General features: G+C 43.7%; 2 protein-coding genes across 4 annotated transcripts in view; both read left to right on the forward strand.

Moving 5' to 3' along the window:
* Txndc12 (thioredoxin domain containing 12) overlaps nucleotides 1-15,177 on the forward strand; it is a 26,104-nt gene extending 10,927 nt beyond the window's left edge. For 2 of the 3 annotated variants that reach the window (XM_063287393.1, NM_001100840.1), the window contains exons 2-7: nucleotides 1,315-1,375; nucleotides 7,779-7,831; nucleotides 9,529-9,602; nucleotides 11,180-11,249; nucleotides 12,574-12,657; nucleotides 14,443-15,177. In XM_063287393.1, the coding sequence (XP_063143463.1) occupies nucleotides 1,315-1,375; nucleotides 7,779-7,831; nucleotides 9,529-9,602; nucleotides 11,180-11,249; nucleotides 12,574-12,657; nucleotides 14,443-14,522 (422 nt within the window). In that variant the 3' untranslated portion in view covers nucleotides 14,523-15,177. Of the gene's footprint in view, nucleotides 1-1,314; nucleotides 1,376-7,778; nucleotides 7,832-9,528; nucleotides 9,603-11,179; nucleotides 11,250-12,573 lie in introns of all 3 variants that reach the window. The other variant, XM_063287392.1, reaches the window with a different exon arrangement.
* Kti12 (KTI12 chromatin associated) lies at nucleotides 3,354-4,876 on the forward strand. The gene has a single exon (NM_001044288.1). The coding sequence runs from the start codon at nucleotides 3,358-3,360 to the stop codon at nucleotides 4,408-4,410; it is 1,053 nt and encodes a 350-aa protein (NP_001037753.1). The 5' UTR covers nucleotides 3,354-3,357; the 3' UTR covers nucleotides 4,411-4,876.
* Nucleotides 15,178-15,844: the final 667 nt, after the last annotated feature.

Genomic DNA, 15,844 nt, shown 5'->3' on the forward strand with positions numbered 1-15,844 from the left:
TTATTGGCTAAGCATATTGACCTTTGAATCTATTGGCTAGCAAGCATATGACATGCATTCGAACTCTATCTGGGACCAGAGGGTCAGGTGACTATCAGTGAGTACATTCTGCGGTTTTTCAAGAATGTCCCTGCTCCTCCTGAGAACTGTGGGTGGAGAATGGAACTTGGCCTAGCCTTGACCGGAGGTGGGAAGCTGGTACTTGGCCTAATCTTGACCTGAGGCGGTGGGTGAAAGGCTGGTGAAAGCCCTTAGGGTCCTTCACAGGAACTCTATAACCTGCCTACCTTCTACCAGGCCAAGCCTCTTAATAGCTCTTACACGACAGTAAAAACTAGAGTCCTTCAGGTGCTTGCCACAATCTTGCCAACCCGAGCTCAACCCCTGGGCTCACAGGGTGGAAAGAAAAGGCTGATTCTTTTTTTTTTTTTTTTCTTTTCGGAGCTGGGGACCGAACCCAGGGCCTTGCGCTTGCTAGGCAAGCGCTCTACCACTGAGCTAAATCCCCAACCCCGAGAAGGCTGATTCTTTTTTGGTGTTTTGTTTTGCTTTTGTTTTTGTTTGAGACAGGTTTCTTCCTGTAGCCCTGGCTGTTCTGGAACTAGCTCTGTACACCAGACTGGCCTTGAACTCACGGAGATTCTCCTGCCTCTGCCTCCTGGGTGCTGAGATTAAAGGCGTGCTCCACCATCATCCAGTGAGAGGGCTAGACTTGTCCTCTGGTTTCTACATGGAGGCTGTGGCATGTGCATTCCCACATAAATACACAAACGTAGTTTTAAATGACAAAGACCATTCTGGCTGAATTTGGGGAATAATGTACCAGTATTCTGAGGTAGAAATTAGTGTCTTGATTTTTCTGGATGATGAGACTGAGACTTAAATGACTTCATTCAAAATTCCACAACCTTAATGAGAAGTGGAGTTACAGGTCCAAGTTTTTGTGAGTCTGCAGCTGCACTGCCTGTCATTTCAGCGATGGTGCTTTCTGTTCACTGTGTAGGACAGTCTCACTCATTCTCACCACATTGTTGGCGTGTGTGGTAGTTCGCAAAGGCGTCATCGTTATTTAAGCTCCTTAACATTCACTAATGAAATAGCATTCTCTCATCTAGAGGTATGAAAACAGACTTGGGGAGGATGGCTATCCATGGTTCAGTATGCCCAGAAAACAGTGGAGCTGGCCTTTGAACCAGGCTCTTAGCAGAGGGAAACTTTTTTTTTCCTATTCGTAGCTGTATTACAAGCATGTCTCCTTTACTTTGTATGTCCTTTGCTTGTTTTTTGGATGTTTATAAGGCTCTCTCCTTCTAGGTTTTGGAGATCATATTCACTGGAGGACTCTAGAAGATGGGAAGAAAGAAGCAGCTGCAAGGTAGCAAGCTTGGTGTTAAGTTGTTTGTAGTAGCAAAACCTTCTAGCCATTAGCATTGCTCTCAGACGAAGGGCCACAGCAAGGCCCAACAAGAGCTATGTAAGCTCCCTGATAGCATACTGTGTACCAGGTGTTAAGTAATCCGAATTGATTAACTTATTTAGTTTCACAACATTTCTATAAAGTGTTGTTGTTACTTTTTAAAATTTATTTATGGGCTGGAGAGATGGCTCAGCGGTTAAGAGCACCCGACTGCTCTTTCAGAGGTCATGAGTTCAATTCCCAGCAACCACATGGTGGCTCACAACCATCTGTAAAGAGATCCGATGCCCTCTTCTGGTGTATCTGAAGACAGCTACAGTGTACTTATATATAATAAATAAATAAATCTTTAAAATTTATTTATTTTATGTATATAAGTACACTATAGCTATCTCAGACACACCAGAAGAGGGCATCAGATCTCATTACAGATGGCTGTGAGCTGCATGTGGTTGCTGGGAATTGAACTCAGGACCTGGAAGACCATTCAGTGCTCTTAAGCGCTGATACATCTCTCCAGCCCGTAGTTACTTTTTTAGAAATGAGAAAGTCACTCAACAGGTAAGGTGTCCAAGATCACAAGTTGGTACATAGCAGAGCTGAGCTTCTGACAGCCTCTTTGTACTCTCAGTCAGTGAGTTATACTGTCTGCTAACCTAAAGCTAAAATAGTGTGATGTTTCAGGGGGGTTAGTTTATGCACAAACACCCACAACATAAGGGTTGGGGTGGGGGCGGAGACAGGAACTGCCAATGTTACAAAGATCGGCCTGTACAGCCTCTGAGGTGGGAAAACTGTGAAATAACTGTTAGATTTTATGGAAGGGGAACTGAAATACAGAAAGGTGAAATTACTTTCCAGTATTTAAACTGCTATTAAGTGAACTTTCATTTGTCTACTGTACTGTATTAGAGGCTTACTCTACTCCAGCATGTGTGTCCTATGTTATATCATAACTCCTGGCACCAACATCCTCACAGTTACACCTCTGCACCTACCAAACTAGAGATCCTAAGTCTCAGGACACTGGGGTCTCAAACTCTCTGCAGTAGGACTGCCAAGTTTAATTAAAAAAAAAAAAAAAAAGATGCTCAACTAAATTTAAAGTTTACACAGAGGAAAATTAAATCTGTTCATGTAGCTTATGCAACTTTAAAAAATTTTTTTTCAAAATCAGATTTAATTGGAAAACCTGCATTGTATTTGGCAACCCTATCAGAGATTAATATTTTCATTAGTCTTAAAAGTTCAAAATCAAATAATTTGACCTGAGGGTGTAGTGCAGTGGCAGAGTGCATGCACAGGCTCTAGCCCAGCAACCCTTCTACCAAACAAATAAAAACAAATTCAAGCATCAGTCAAGTCATCAAGTAGTAGTCTGGGCACCGTTTTCACTTCTGTTCTTCACACTAACGTACAGCTACCCATAGAAGTGTTTACTTTGTGTAGACACTTAATGCTTCCTGATAAGAACCTTGATTTTTCTTAGGGGAACAGTTTTCTGTTCATCTCAGACCTTAACCATGGAAGGTTGTTGACGATTGAAATAGTTGTTATGAATAAATATTTACTAAGAGTTACTAGGTATGAGGGAAATCCTGACTAGAGAAACATCATTTGTAAAATGCCTTCTGTATGCTAAATGTGCTAGTAATTTCATTGAATGCCCATTAAATTTATTTAATAGATAGGGATGTTCTTTGACGGAGGGTAATCTTATTCTGTTGAGCCTTTAACGTTTGGTGTAAATAACTAATGCATTCTAATCTTTGCGTCTCCTTTCTGAGAACGTTGGTCCTTAATCTAGTTGGTTAGAGTTCCCGTTTCCATAGAAACAAAAGGTCATGTTAGAGTGTAGGGAAACAGGAAGTTCGGGTTCCTCTTCCGGTTCTTACCGGAAGTTGTATCGAGGCTTCCGCACATGGATACTTCTGGAGAACATGCCACTGGTCGTGGTTTGCGGGCTGCCGTCCAGCGGCAAGAGCCGGCGTACGGAAGAGTTACGTCGGGCGCTGACCGGCGAGGGACGTTCGGTGTATGTGGTGGACGATGCTTCGGTGCTGGGCGCGCAGGATTCCACTGTGTACGGCGACTCTGCGGGTGAGAAGGCGCTACGTGCTGCGCTGCGGGCCGCGGTAGAGCGGCGCCTGAGCCGGCAGGACGTGGTCATCCTAGACTCCATGAACTACATCAAGGGGTTCCGCTACGAGTTGTACTGCCTTGCGCGAGCTGTGCGCACGCCGCTCTGCTTAGTTTACTGCATAAGGCCCGGCTGGCCAAGCCGCGGGCTTCCGGTGCCTGGCGCCTGCGAGAGCTCGGACCCGGCTGTCAGTGTGAGCTGGAGGCCGCGCGCCGACTACGGCGAGAAGACTCAGGCGGTCGGCGCTGTAGAGCAGCGCGCCATCAGCCCCTTAGCAAATGGGGGAGTCCCGACCGCTGTCCCCAAGGAACTGGATCCAAAGGATATCCTGCCATCAAATCCTCCAGCTGTAATGACTCCGGAATCCGAGAAATCTGCAGAGCCTGCGCCATGTGCCTTTCCTCCCGAACTTTTGGAGTCCTTAGCGCTGCGCTTTGAAGCTCCCGACTCTCGGAACCGCTGGGATCGACCCTTGTTCACCGTGGTGGGTTTAGAAGAGCCATTGCCCCTGGCTGAGATCCGGTCTGCACTGTTCGAGAATCGGGCTCCCCCACCCCATCAGTCTACACAGTCCCAGCCCCTGGCCTCTGGCAGCTTTCTACACCAGTTGGATCAGGCCACGAGCCAGGTGTTGACTGCTGTGATGGAAGCACAGAAGAGCGCTGTACCCGGAGACTTACTAACGCTTCCTGGCACCACGGAGCACCTCCGATTTACCCGTCCCTTGACCTTGGCAGAATTGAGTCGCCTCCGTCGCCAGTTTATTTCCTACACTAAAATGCATCCCAACAATGAGAACCTGCCTCAATTGGCCAACATGTTTCTTCAGTATCTGAACCAGAGTTTGCACTAATGGGATAGTGGTCTGCAGCGGTGGCTCTTGTCTGAATTCCCCTGTACTTTGGCTAGGAAAAATAGTCCGAAGGTCTGCAAAGCGCACTGTAGTACTGAGATGCTAAATTTGACTCATTTTCTTAACTGCCTCTGCCATACCCTGAGTGTGCTGCATAAGCTGAGGCATTGAGCACCAGCTCCAAAAATACCAGGTGGCTTCGGTTGGAATCTACTTGGGGATTCTTCATACACTGTTTTCCTTTCATCGGGACGGAGAATTGTTAAGTCAACTGTGAGTAGAAACCGAAGATAACAGTTTTGTATTTATGATGGCCCTTTCATACTACAAATACTTTTGAGCACAGTGCCTCTTGCTATCTATCCTGGAACTTCGAACACAGATAAATCTTGTTCTGCCCCTGGGAAACTGATATTTGTATAAGACAACCATTAGATATTTCCTCTAATAAAATCTTCTAAAATTATCTGCTGGACTCTTGGTTTAATTTACTGTTTCCCTTGCAATTTTGCATATACGTTTACCATCACATACCTTTGGCTGATAGTACTTTTATAGGAGAGGCTTGAGTGCTTGGCCTATACTTTGTGGCACCTTGCATTGTGCTTTATTGCATATTTAAGGCAAACATCGCTGTAATCTTAGTTTGTTGGTAGCAAACAGTACTGGATTTTCATTATTCATAAAATTTTTCAGACTTGGCTTTGACCGTGAGTTGTGTGAATCGAAAACATGCTGATAGGATGAGTGCTAGCCATCGCTGTGGAGGATTAGCCAGATGCTAGGAGGTGTTTGAAGAGGCGCGTTAGAGAAGTTAGTATTTGAAATACCACGGTAGAATAGTGGTCTGCAAAGGAACAAATGCAACTTTTCAGACTTTCTAGACCTTGGAAGGCTCTTGCTACTTGGAAAGAGTAAACAAACGTGTTCTAAGAAATGTGAATAATACTTGTGTCACAAAAGTATTTTAGATTTGCTTTTTTTCTTTTTTCTTTTTTTCGGAGCTGGGGATCGAACCCAAGGCCTTGCGCTTGCTAGGCAAGCACTCTACCACTGAGCTAAATCCCCAACCCTAGATTTGCTTTTTCAACTATCAAAATTTTCACCGGGTGTGATGCTCACACCTGTAAGATCCTTTTTTTTAAAAAAAAAAAAAAGGGAAGAAAAAGTTGGTTTATTTTTGTTGTTTTTTTTTTAACGTGTCTTTGTACAGAAGCAACCAATGGGTTGGCCTTGGCCTACAGATTATTTTTGCTATTTTAGCTAACTTGCTAGAATGACTAATAAATGTTTGACAGGACTAAGACATTCATTCTAAAATAACCACGCTCTGAAAACTGGTGGACTGCTTTGGTTGATGTTGTTTCCATGGTAATACTACACCTTTTGTTTGTGATATGAAGGGCGGGTAGGATTCATGTATGAAATGTAGGTTTGAACTAGGTAACCTCAACCTTTTCCAACCTTCATTTCTTATTTTTGTCTAATTGATTATTGATTGATGGGTTTAAACCCACATATTCTAGGACTGTCAATAATGCCTCAGTGGTTAAGAGCACTGGATGCTCTTCAGGTGGTCCTGAGTTCAATTCTCAGCAACCATGTGGTGGCTCACAACCATCTGTAATGGGATCTGATACCCTCTTTTTTTTTCTTTTTTTTTTCTTTTTTTTTGCAAGCATACATACAAATATAGCACTCATGGCTCTTCTAAATAAAAGATACTGATACTATTGTGGCCAAAAACAACATTGGTCTGGGAGTTAGTCCTTTTTTTTTTTAACTTATAAATGACAGAACTTACATTTTATGTAGTCAGATTTTTTTTAAACGATTTATGTATTTTTATTTTATATGCATTGGTGTTTTGCCTACATGTTTCTGTATGAGAGTGTTAGACCCCCTGGATATGGGCACAGGAGTAAGTTCTCTGAAAGAGCAGTCAGTACTTTTAGCTGCCCCCTCTGCAGCCTCTGTGGTCAGATATTAATCTCCTGGGATTCTTGGTCTTTTGGGGTCGGATTAGAGATTGAACCCAGACCTGTACAAACTGGGCAAGTGCTCCACCATTGCTCTACATCCCAGGTTAACTTTCTCTTTTCTATGAGACCAGTGTCTGCCCTAGATGAATATTGGGGTGTATGCCTGTAATTCTAGCACTCAGGAGGCTGAGGCAGGAGGGTTGCCACCAGTGCTAGACTAATTTACATTACATAGCTAGAGACCCTGCATGAAAAGTAAAAGGAGGACAGATGAGATGCCCTGGAATGCCAAGAGAGCTCCCCTCTAAGCCTATCCAGCTGAGTTCAATCCCCAGGACCTACTCCATGAAAGGAGAGGACCTCTGAGCTAAATAGTACATGCTCTCTCCCTCCCTGGAGTGTGCATGGGTCCACACATACAAATAAATGTAATTATGTATTGTGGGGGAAGAGGACAGGGTCTTACTACATAACCTTGCCTGGCCATCAGCTCACTATTTAGAGCAAGCTACCCTCAAATCAGATTGCTGGCTTTAAAGATGTGTGTCACTATGCACGGCCCATACCTCTACTTTTTAAAAAATGTTTCTAGAATTGTTTGTGGGGCTATGTAGTATAAAGCATGCAACATATTTAACATATAATAGTCACATTTAACACACTTTAGTCATGGTTACCTAGATCCTGCCATCTATTTACACTTCTGATTTATAAGCCGTTAGCAAACAGTATGAGTCACGAGTCAGTCATGAGTCAGATTCTCAGTAGACCTAAGGTGAGATGGCGAAACAGTTTATTTACCTAAACCTCATGTAATAGCAGTGGTGTATGGTGAACATCGTGTATTTGATGTCAGTAATATTGTATGTGTTGGCACAGGGGATGAAAGGATAACTGAAAACATGTCCCAGAAATTATGAGTGTAATGGAGAGAGCTGCTGAACAGGCTCTGGGATCTAACTAAACTCAGGCCGTCGTGCCTATATAGCAAGCATTTCACCCACTGAGCCATCTCGCTGTCCCAATCATAACTTTATATCTTAATTTTATACTTAGCATACTAATGAATTATTTTTCCATTTTCAATTACTATGTAATAGTAATCATAGAAATACAGTAACATTTAGAATATTGTAATTCAATGTTTTTCTTCTACTTTTTTTCCTCCCTACTTTTAAAGCCCACGTTTGTGGAAGTTACGGAAACATCAGCATTTATGTCTTTCTGATAAGAATCGATGACTCGAGTGGTTGGATTGTTTTACAGTTTACTTTGAAACCGTACAAAAAGAGCATTTCTGTGCATTACTCTGACTCAGTGAATCAATCATTTTGTTAGAGTTCTTTTTGAAGGCTTTTACTAGACTGTACTTTCTTTGTTTTTAAGTGGCTTGCCGCTGATGGTGATCATCCACAAGTCTTGGTGTGGAGCCTGCAAAGGTAAGTACGAGTGTCCCCTCCCAACGTCAGGCTTCACGTGGATTAGAAATGTCCGCGTTGATGAGGATCGCCTTGAGCAGTAACAAAGAAATCCTCCACACATTGTCTCCCTTCATGAAATTTGCAGTCATCTTTGCAGGGGGCTTAAGGTGGGTTGGGAAGATTAAGATACAGTTATATGAAGCATGGAGTTTTTAATGTCAAAGTCAGTTCATTTTAGCAGAAACTGGAATCCTGGACAGAGGGACATAAATGGTTTAGGGAGGGAGAGAACCAAACAAAAGAGGATATTTTTGACTGTGGCGTGTACTCTTTTTTGCCTGTCGTGATACCAGTCAGGTTTTATTTTTCACTAAATGCTACACCTGGTAAAACCCTAGTTGAAAAGTACAGCTGGGCATGGCAGCTCGCGCCTGTAATCCCAGCACTCAGGAGGTAGAAGCAGAAGCGTGGACACAAGTTTGAGGACACCCTCCAGAGCAGAGTGAGTCCCTGTCTCAAAAATAAGGAGCTAGAGAGATGGCTCAGTGGTTAAGAGCACACACTAGCTCCTCCTGAGGACCTGGGTTCAATGCCCAGCATCCACATCAGATGACTTACAACTACCTACCTGTATGTAACTCCAGCTTCAGGAGAATTTGACAACTCTGACCCTTGAGCACTCACATTCATGTTCATAACCCCGCCCCCCAACACATACACATAATTAATAAAAATAATAAAGGAGTGTAAAAGCCAGGTACTGTAGTACATGTCTGTAATCCCAGCACTTGGCACTGAGTATGTCTTATTGTTATTTGAGACAAGGTCTTAATGTAGTCCTGGCTGTCCTGGAACTCACAGAAATCCACCTATCTCTGAGTGTGGAGCTCTGGAAGTAAAAGTGTGCCACACCATGCCCTATGCCTGTTTTTTTTTTTTTTTTTTTTTTTTTTTTAATTGAGAAAGGTCTTGCTATGTCTCTCGGGTTGGTCTTAAACTCGAGAAGTTCAAGTTACCCTTCTGCCTCAGTCTTCCCAGAATCTGGTCTGCAACTATGTACTACCAGGCATTTTGGAGATTTTTGTTTTTAATTTTAATTGTTATTTTGTTTTAATCGTACACATTGAGGGCATGTATATTTGTGTTCATGTAGAGGCCGTAGATCAACCATGGATGTCTTTTTCCAATTGGTTTTCACCGTGTTTTTTATTTCATTTTATTTATTCTTGCATGTGTGCTCATGTGATATATGAGTTGATGCTGGAGGACACCTTCATAGGTTCAGTTCTCTTCTTCTACCTTTTCATGGCTTCTGGGTTCAAAGGCAGGTGGCCAGGTTTGCATGGCAATTGCTTTTACTGCTCAGCCATATTGCTGGTCCCCTCTCATTGGAACCTGAAGCTACCAGATTAGGCAAAGCTGCCTAGCAAGGCAGCCAGTCCCAGGGATCCCGCTGACTGCTGCCTCCTGGATGCTGGAATTGTATGTGCTGCCACCAGGCCCTGCTTTTTTTGGTGCATGCCAGGGATTGAACTTAGAAGCACTTTACAGACTGAACCATCTCCCAGCCCTCAATTTTAGCTATTTAGACTTAAAAACATTCCAGTTATATGGTTTAATTTAGTTAATACCTGACCCATCAATGAAAGTTGGTGGTGTTTATACTTAGTGTTTGGGTGTGTTTTTGTCATTTTTTTTTCTCTTTCTCTCTTTAGCTTTAAAACCCAAATTTGCAGAATCTACAGAAATTTCAGAACTGTCCCATAATTTCGTTATGGTAAATCTGGAGGTAAGACTTAAAGATGCCCCTCCCAGGAGGTGATTTTATTGTTTGAGATTTAATATAAAGGGAGATGGGCAGAGCTGCTACTTGATCTTGTTTTTCTCTTGACCTCTAATCCTAAGGTTTATAGGAGGAACCTATCAGCCATCCAGCATTAGAGAGGAATCAGGAAGGGAGAATTTGAATAAGTGGCAAAAATGGAGTTTTTCATCCTTACCTTTTGATTATGATGTGTTTTACATCTTCCTATAGCTGCCTATAGATAGTCTACAACTTCCCGCAAATTGTGATTCAGTTGAGCACCCACTTGACGCTTGGCTGTGCTAAACTTTTATATGCAGCCTTCCTGATCTCCCTCGTACTTCACACAGAAGTCAGCTCTTGTGATCCTGAATCTTAGAATGTCAAGAGTTAGACTCGGAAGGGATTTTTTCAGGTCATTGGTATTGTTCCCATTTTATAGAAAGGCCTGAAGTCAAGTGTGCGATTTTTATTAAAACCCTGAGAATGTAATTAAGTGAGCAAATATCCTGATGGAGCCATGCTCCCTTCTAGGCCGCACTCTTCTGTCAAACACATTAACAGTCAACACTGAGGTGTCAAACATGGCTGCCTATATAACTAGTGTATCCAAGTGCTAATTAAAGCAGTTTAAATAAATGATCCTACTTAATCCCTGAAATGAGAACCTCACCACAAGCAATAAAATTATTCTTTATTTCCCATGAACATGATCTCATTACTTTCTGGGGTAAGCTGGGATTTCCTGTTCACAGAAGACGAGATGTTTCCAGTTAATAACTCCAATGTAAGAAAGTGTAGCCACGGTCTGGAAAGATGGCTAAGTGGTTAAAAGCATTTGGTGTTTTTGCAGAGGACCCAAGATCGAGGCTCAGCACCCAAATGGTGGCTCAAAACCATCTATAACTCCATTTCCAGGGCATGATGCTCTCCTCTGACGTCCAAGGGCATCGGGCACACATAGAATGCACAGACATACGTGGGAACAAAGTGCTCAAGCACACAAATCATTTAAAAAAGGAAGTGTAGCCACAGTGTCAGTCGTGTTCATGCATTCCAGGGGTACTGTGTGAGGGGTGATGGAGGTACTGGGAGTGCAGCAGTGAACAGAACACAGTCCCTGTTGAAGTAGCATGCTAGCATGGGGAAACAGGTAAAGTGGAATATACAAGATGGTGTTGAATGCTACAGCCGAAAGTTAAGGGTAAAGCAGATATCATAACTCATGATTTAAAATAGGTGTCTAGAAAAGAAAATTATATTTGATCAAAAATCAGAAGCAGGAAAGGGAGTGAACCCAGGGATGATTGGGAAGTGTGTGTTGGGCAGAGCCATTCCAGAAGCCCAGATTGTGAGTGTGTCTGGTTTATTGAATGACAGTAACACTAAGCAGGTTCCTGTAGCTAAAGACACCTGAACAGGTAGAAGATGAAGTTTGGGAAGGGCTGGGGGGCATGGGCAGATCACATGGAGCCTCCTGGCCTGAGCAAGCTTGGGGTCCACTGAAAGGCTTGAAGAGAGGAAGAATATGTTCTTACTATGGTTTATATTTAATCTTAAAGGATGAAGAGGAACCCAGGGATGAAGACTTCAGTCCTGATGGGGGTTATATTCCGCGCATCCTTTTCTTGGGTAAGGCAACAGAGCTTGCTGGGTGACCAAGGCTCAGATGTGGGGAGAGGGAAATGATAAGCACTGGGACTGTGCTGGTGACAAACTGATGTAAGGAAGGGGCTGGGAACGAGGGGCTACATGCCTGCAGTTCTAGCACTAGAGGGTCATGTGTTAAGGCAGGCTACAGAGAGATATAGAGGAGGAGGAGGAAGAAGAAGAGGAAGAAGAGGAGGAGGAGGAGGAGGAGGAGAAAAGAATCAGAATATGAGATTGAGCCTGCTTTTTACCATTAAATGTCTACTTTTATTGGGCAAGATAAAGAATTTGACAGAGTCATTCATAGTCATTTGGACATCACCCATGAATCAAACACCATTTAAGACACTATAGGGGTAGATAAACGGTTCTACCCCTGGGTCTGTATGCAGCTAACCCAGTGGAATAACAGATCCAGACATGTGTCTTTCAACAATTTTTTTTTTTAAATTTTGTTTTGTTTTTTTTCAAGTCAGGTTTTCTCTGTAATAACCCTGGCTATCCTGAAACTTACTCTTAGACCAGGCTGGCCTCAAACTCACAGAGGTCCACCTGCCACTGCCTCCTAAATGCTGGGACTAAGGGTGTGTGCCACCATGCCCAGCTTTGTATTCTAACAATTGGGGGAGGGAGGGTGTTCAGGACAGGGTTTCTCCATGTAACATCCCTGGCTGTTCTAGAGCTCATTCTGTAGACCAGGCTAACCTAAAACTCACAGAGATATGCTTGTCTCTCTGCCTCTCAAGCGCTGGGATTAAAGACATGCACCATGAGGTCTGGTCATCTTTCAACAGTATTATAAGATAGGATGGCCACCTGATTTTCATTCAGCGTTTAGCCAGCCAGGTGTGGTAGCACATATCCATGATACCACCACTGAGAAACTTAAGACAGGAGGATGGTCAGGAGTTCAAGGCCAGTCTCAGTTATACAGTAAATCTGAGGCCATCCTAGAAAACATGAAACCCTATCTCAAAAAAAATAAAATAAAATAAAAACAAAATTAATATACAGAAAAAATTTGGCCAGATTTAATGGATGATACAAATAAGAAAATGTGTAATTCTATCATCATCAAGCAGAAAAGGAACATTCCAGAAAGGGAATAGCATTTGCCAAGGTATGGGGTAGAGGTGGTGAGCTGTGCTCAAGGAAGTACAAGTACTTTTTAATGATCGTAGCATGAGACTTCACGTGAAGGGTGGTGACATAACAGGCTGCAGAGTTGGGTCTCAGTGTACCATCAGGTGTTCAGATATCTTTCCGTCGCCATTACTGTGGTCTTCACACCATTTGTCTTCAATAGATCCCAGTGGCAAGGTGCGCCCTGAAATCATCAATGAGAGTGGAAACCCCAGCTACAAGTATTTCTACGTCAGTGCTGAGCAAGGTATCGTTCTGAGGGAGGAGGAAGGATTGGCTAGGTCCTGTGTTGAATACAACTGGCAGGAAGATAAAACTGAGCCTTTTCCCAGCTACGTAGATGCCCATGGGACAGCTAATGGCTGGCGAGAACCTGAAGGACTGAGGCTTATGCAGATAGCTCCTGGTTTCAGGCCTCAGTTCATAAGTCAGAGTGGATTTGATTTGTTTTATTTTTCCATTACACTCATACTGTTCTTCTGTAAGAATCCAGAGGAAGAGGAATACAAACTTAGATGAAGAAGTTTAATATTTTATAAATAATAAACTGAATGGACAGTCAGTGCAAGAATTGGGCTCTGGCTCTGGCAAGCTGGTGTGGGTAAAGGTACCTGCTGCTAAACCGGATGACCCAAGTTCAATCCCCAGAGCTGATGAAAGAAGAGAACTGACTCCTGCAAGCTGTCCTCGACCTCTGCACAGGCTGTCACATAGGCGTGCTTAGCACGTGCACACATGATAAGTAAGAATGTAACACAAAATAATAGTCTATCTCTAGAAAGACACAGGGCACCTCACACTATGAGAGTGAGTGTGTAGGATAAGACTCGCTAAAACATGGAGCTCGAGTCCCTGAGAGTGAGTTTTAGTCAGTGAACATGGGAAAGGCACATTGCAGGCAGAGGGAATGGCCTTAGCCCAGTGGTGAAGAAAGGCTGACATATCTGCCTCACTTTCTGGTCTCTTGATTTTGAAACACTGTCATCCTAGAGGCAGGGGTTGGAATAGATGTCCTGTGCTGTTTATCGCTTGCTGCGTTGCCACGTGTCACCTATTGTGAGCCTGCCAAGTCCCTCTGTTTCCCATTCTTGGAACTCTTATTCCTAGACTAGGAGAGGGAGGACGCAGAGATGTCATATCTCTGTCCCGGGTCAGGAGCTGCATCTAATGCAGGTGCCTCGAGACTGACGTTAGATGCAGACTTCTCCACACACAGGAGGGCAGTGCGGCTGTCAGTCCTAAACACTCGTCTCTCAACATTCACCTTCTGTCTGAACTCGTGTTACACAATTGTTTTGTCGTCCCTACACTAACACAGTATAAAGGCTTTTCCCCGAGTCCTCATGGCTTGAAACTAGGAACATTCAAACCTGTCTCTACCTAAAACGTAAGTAAAACATGCCCATGCTAGCTGCTCTTATGAGCATATGGTGTCTGCAGGATTCTCAGGACAGACTGGCTCAGCCCAGCGCCTACCCTACCATTTTAGAGCTGCCACTCCCAGGCCTGCACTGACATCACTGCCCTCCTGGAAAGACAGATAAGTACACGGGGGCTGTCGGTGCATAAGGCGTTCATCTGCCGCTCTCTTTCCTTAAGCTTCTCCTTTTTTTTCCCCCTAAAAACTTGGCTTTTTCCATTATTGTTGGTCAGTAGTAGAAATGATTAAGCCCTTCAATAAAGATCACTTCCTCTTATAGTGTGCACATATGTACTTGTTTATACACACATCATGATCAGTGTGACCAGTCATTCCAAAGCGGGCAGGAGGAGGGTGTTCCCTCTCCCCGAGTGTCAATGAGCATGTACAGCCATGATGGGGTCAGCAAGAATGCTAGGGCTTAACCAGAGTAACAACTAGTGTTTTTATAGGTCTTAATATTTATGAAACACTTGGTATTATTCATTCTCTGCTTAATTTTTGTAGCAGTCCAATGTAAGTAGCATTTTCTAAAACATTTAAAGTCTGTGTCGTCACATGTCAGGTTTAAAAGGTGCTTCACACTTACCCCACCCCTTACCTTTATTCCAGTTGTTCAAGGGATGAAGGAAGCACAGGTGAGGCTGACTGGTGATGCCTTCAGAGAGAAACATTTTCAGGATGAATTGTGATACGAATGAGTATTCTGAAAGAAAAGCTGCAGGGAGAGAATACGGAAGAATCACCCAGAATAATTAAACCACCGGAAACCATGCTTCTACCTACACCGGAAGGAGCTCTTACTGGGACAGGCCTGCTGACAGAAGCTGGTCTGTGCACCCAGCATCCTGGCCGACTGACTCTCATCTGCTCCCTCTCCTAAATATCCATTCCTCTGAATGTAAAGAATGAAACTATTTAATACGAAACTTGAGCCACTTGGAGATTTGCTCCACGTCAGTATTTGAATCTTCATCCATTTCCTCCCACTTCCTCAAGCTGAAGTGAAACAAACCGAAGTATCTTTTGTATAGTGTACAAAGTGCGGGAGGTCCTTATCAGATTTTAAAGAAGGCTTGGTACTACTCCTGGACTTCCTGAATCCCTGCACCCTTCCTTCTTTGCTCAGGCATCCCTGTTTGCACGGATGTGCGTCAAGAATGGCTGTGTGCTGAGGCTCAGCCCCAACTGGAAGCATGTTTTCCCTGTTGTTAGAGAAACTCAAGCCTGCAAACCCTACATGAAGCCATTTTGTCAATTCACCAACTGTATTTTTGTACTGGGGTTAAAACAAACACAAGAGATAAAATATGTTTCACTAAGCTTTATTAAAACTTGAAATGGAAAGATGCTATGGTGGCCTTTGGTTACTAGACAGGGAAGAAGGGATATCTATGGAGGAGGTGGAGGAGGAGTGTCACGCCCACCTCGACCGGCAAGGAAGACGCAACACCGTTGGATCCTTCTCAATCAGCCTTTATTGCAGGAACACCTAATTGATAGTACGGGGACCCCGGGGAACAAAGGCACTCGCCTTAAATACAAGACAGGCTGTGGCTGTAAATTTGTCCACTGGGGATTGGTGGAGCATGAAATACCTATTTAGCATGAATATCACCCTGGCCTTGTAGGTGCTGGGGGTCTGCCAACACATGCGCTGTAGGTGTTTACCACAAACAACCACTGGATGTCGGCGCCATCTTTAGCCGCTCCCTACAGAGGAGGAGGAGGAAAACTGGTCAGTGAATATCAGGGCATCTCCTTTGTTGTTACTAGGTAGAATTCCCTGGTGTCCTCAAACTCAGGTTCAAGTGGTTCCCCTGTGTCGGCCTCCTGAGCTCTTGGAATACAGGTGGGAGCCACCTCCGCACGTTTAAAGCCTGCGTTTCCTCTGCCTCACTGGCACTTTACCGTAGCACAGGTCTCTTCTCTTTCCTGGGCTTATTTGTTGTGACAGCTCTATAACTTGCCTACTCGCCTGTGATACTCTTCTGTAGCCCGTCTTCCTTGCCTT

Source organism: Rattus norvegicus, chromosome 5 (assembly GCF_036323735.1).
Source record: "Rattus norvegicus strain BN/NHsdMcwi chromosome 5, GRCr8, whole genome shotgun sequence".
Lineage (NCBI taxonomy): Eukaryota > Metazoa > Chordata > Mammalia > Rodentia > Muridae > Rattus > Rattus norvegicus.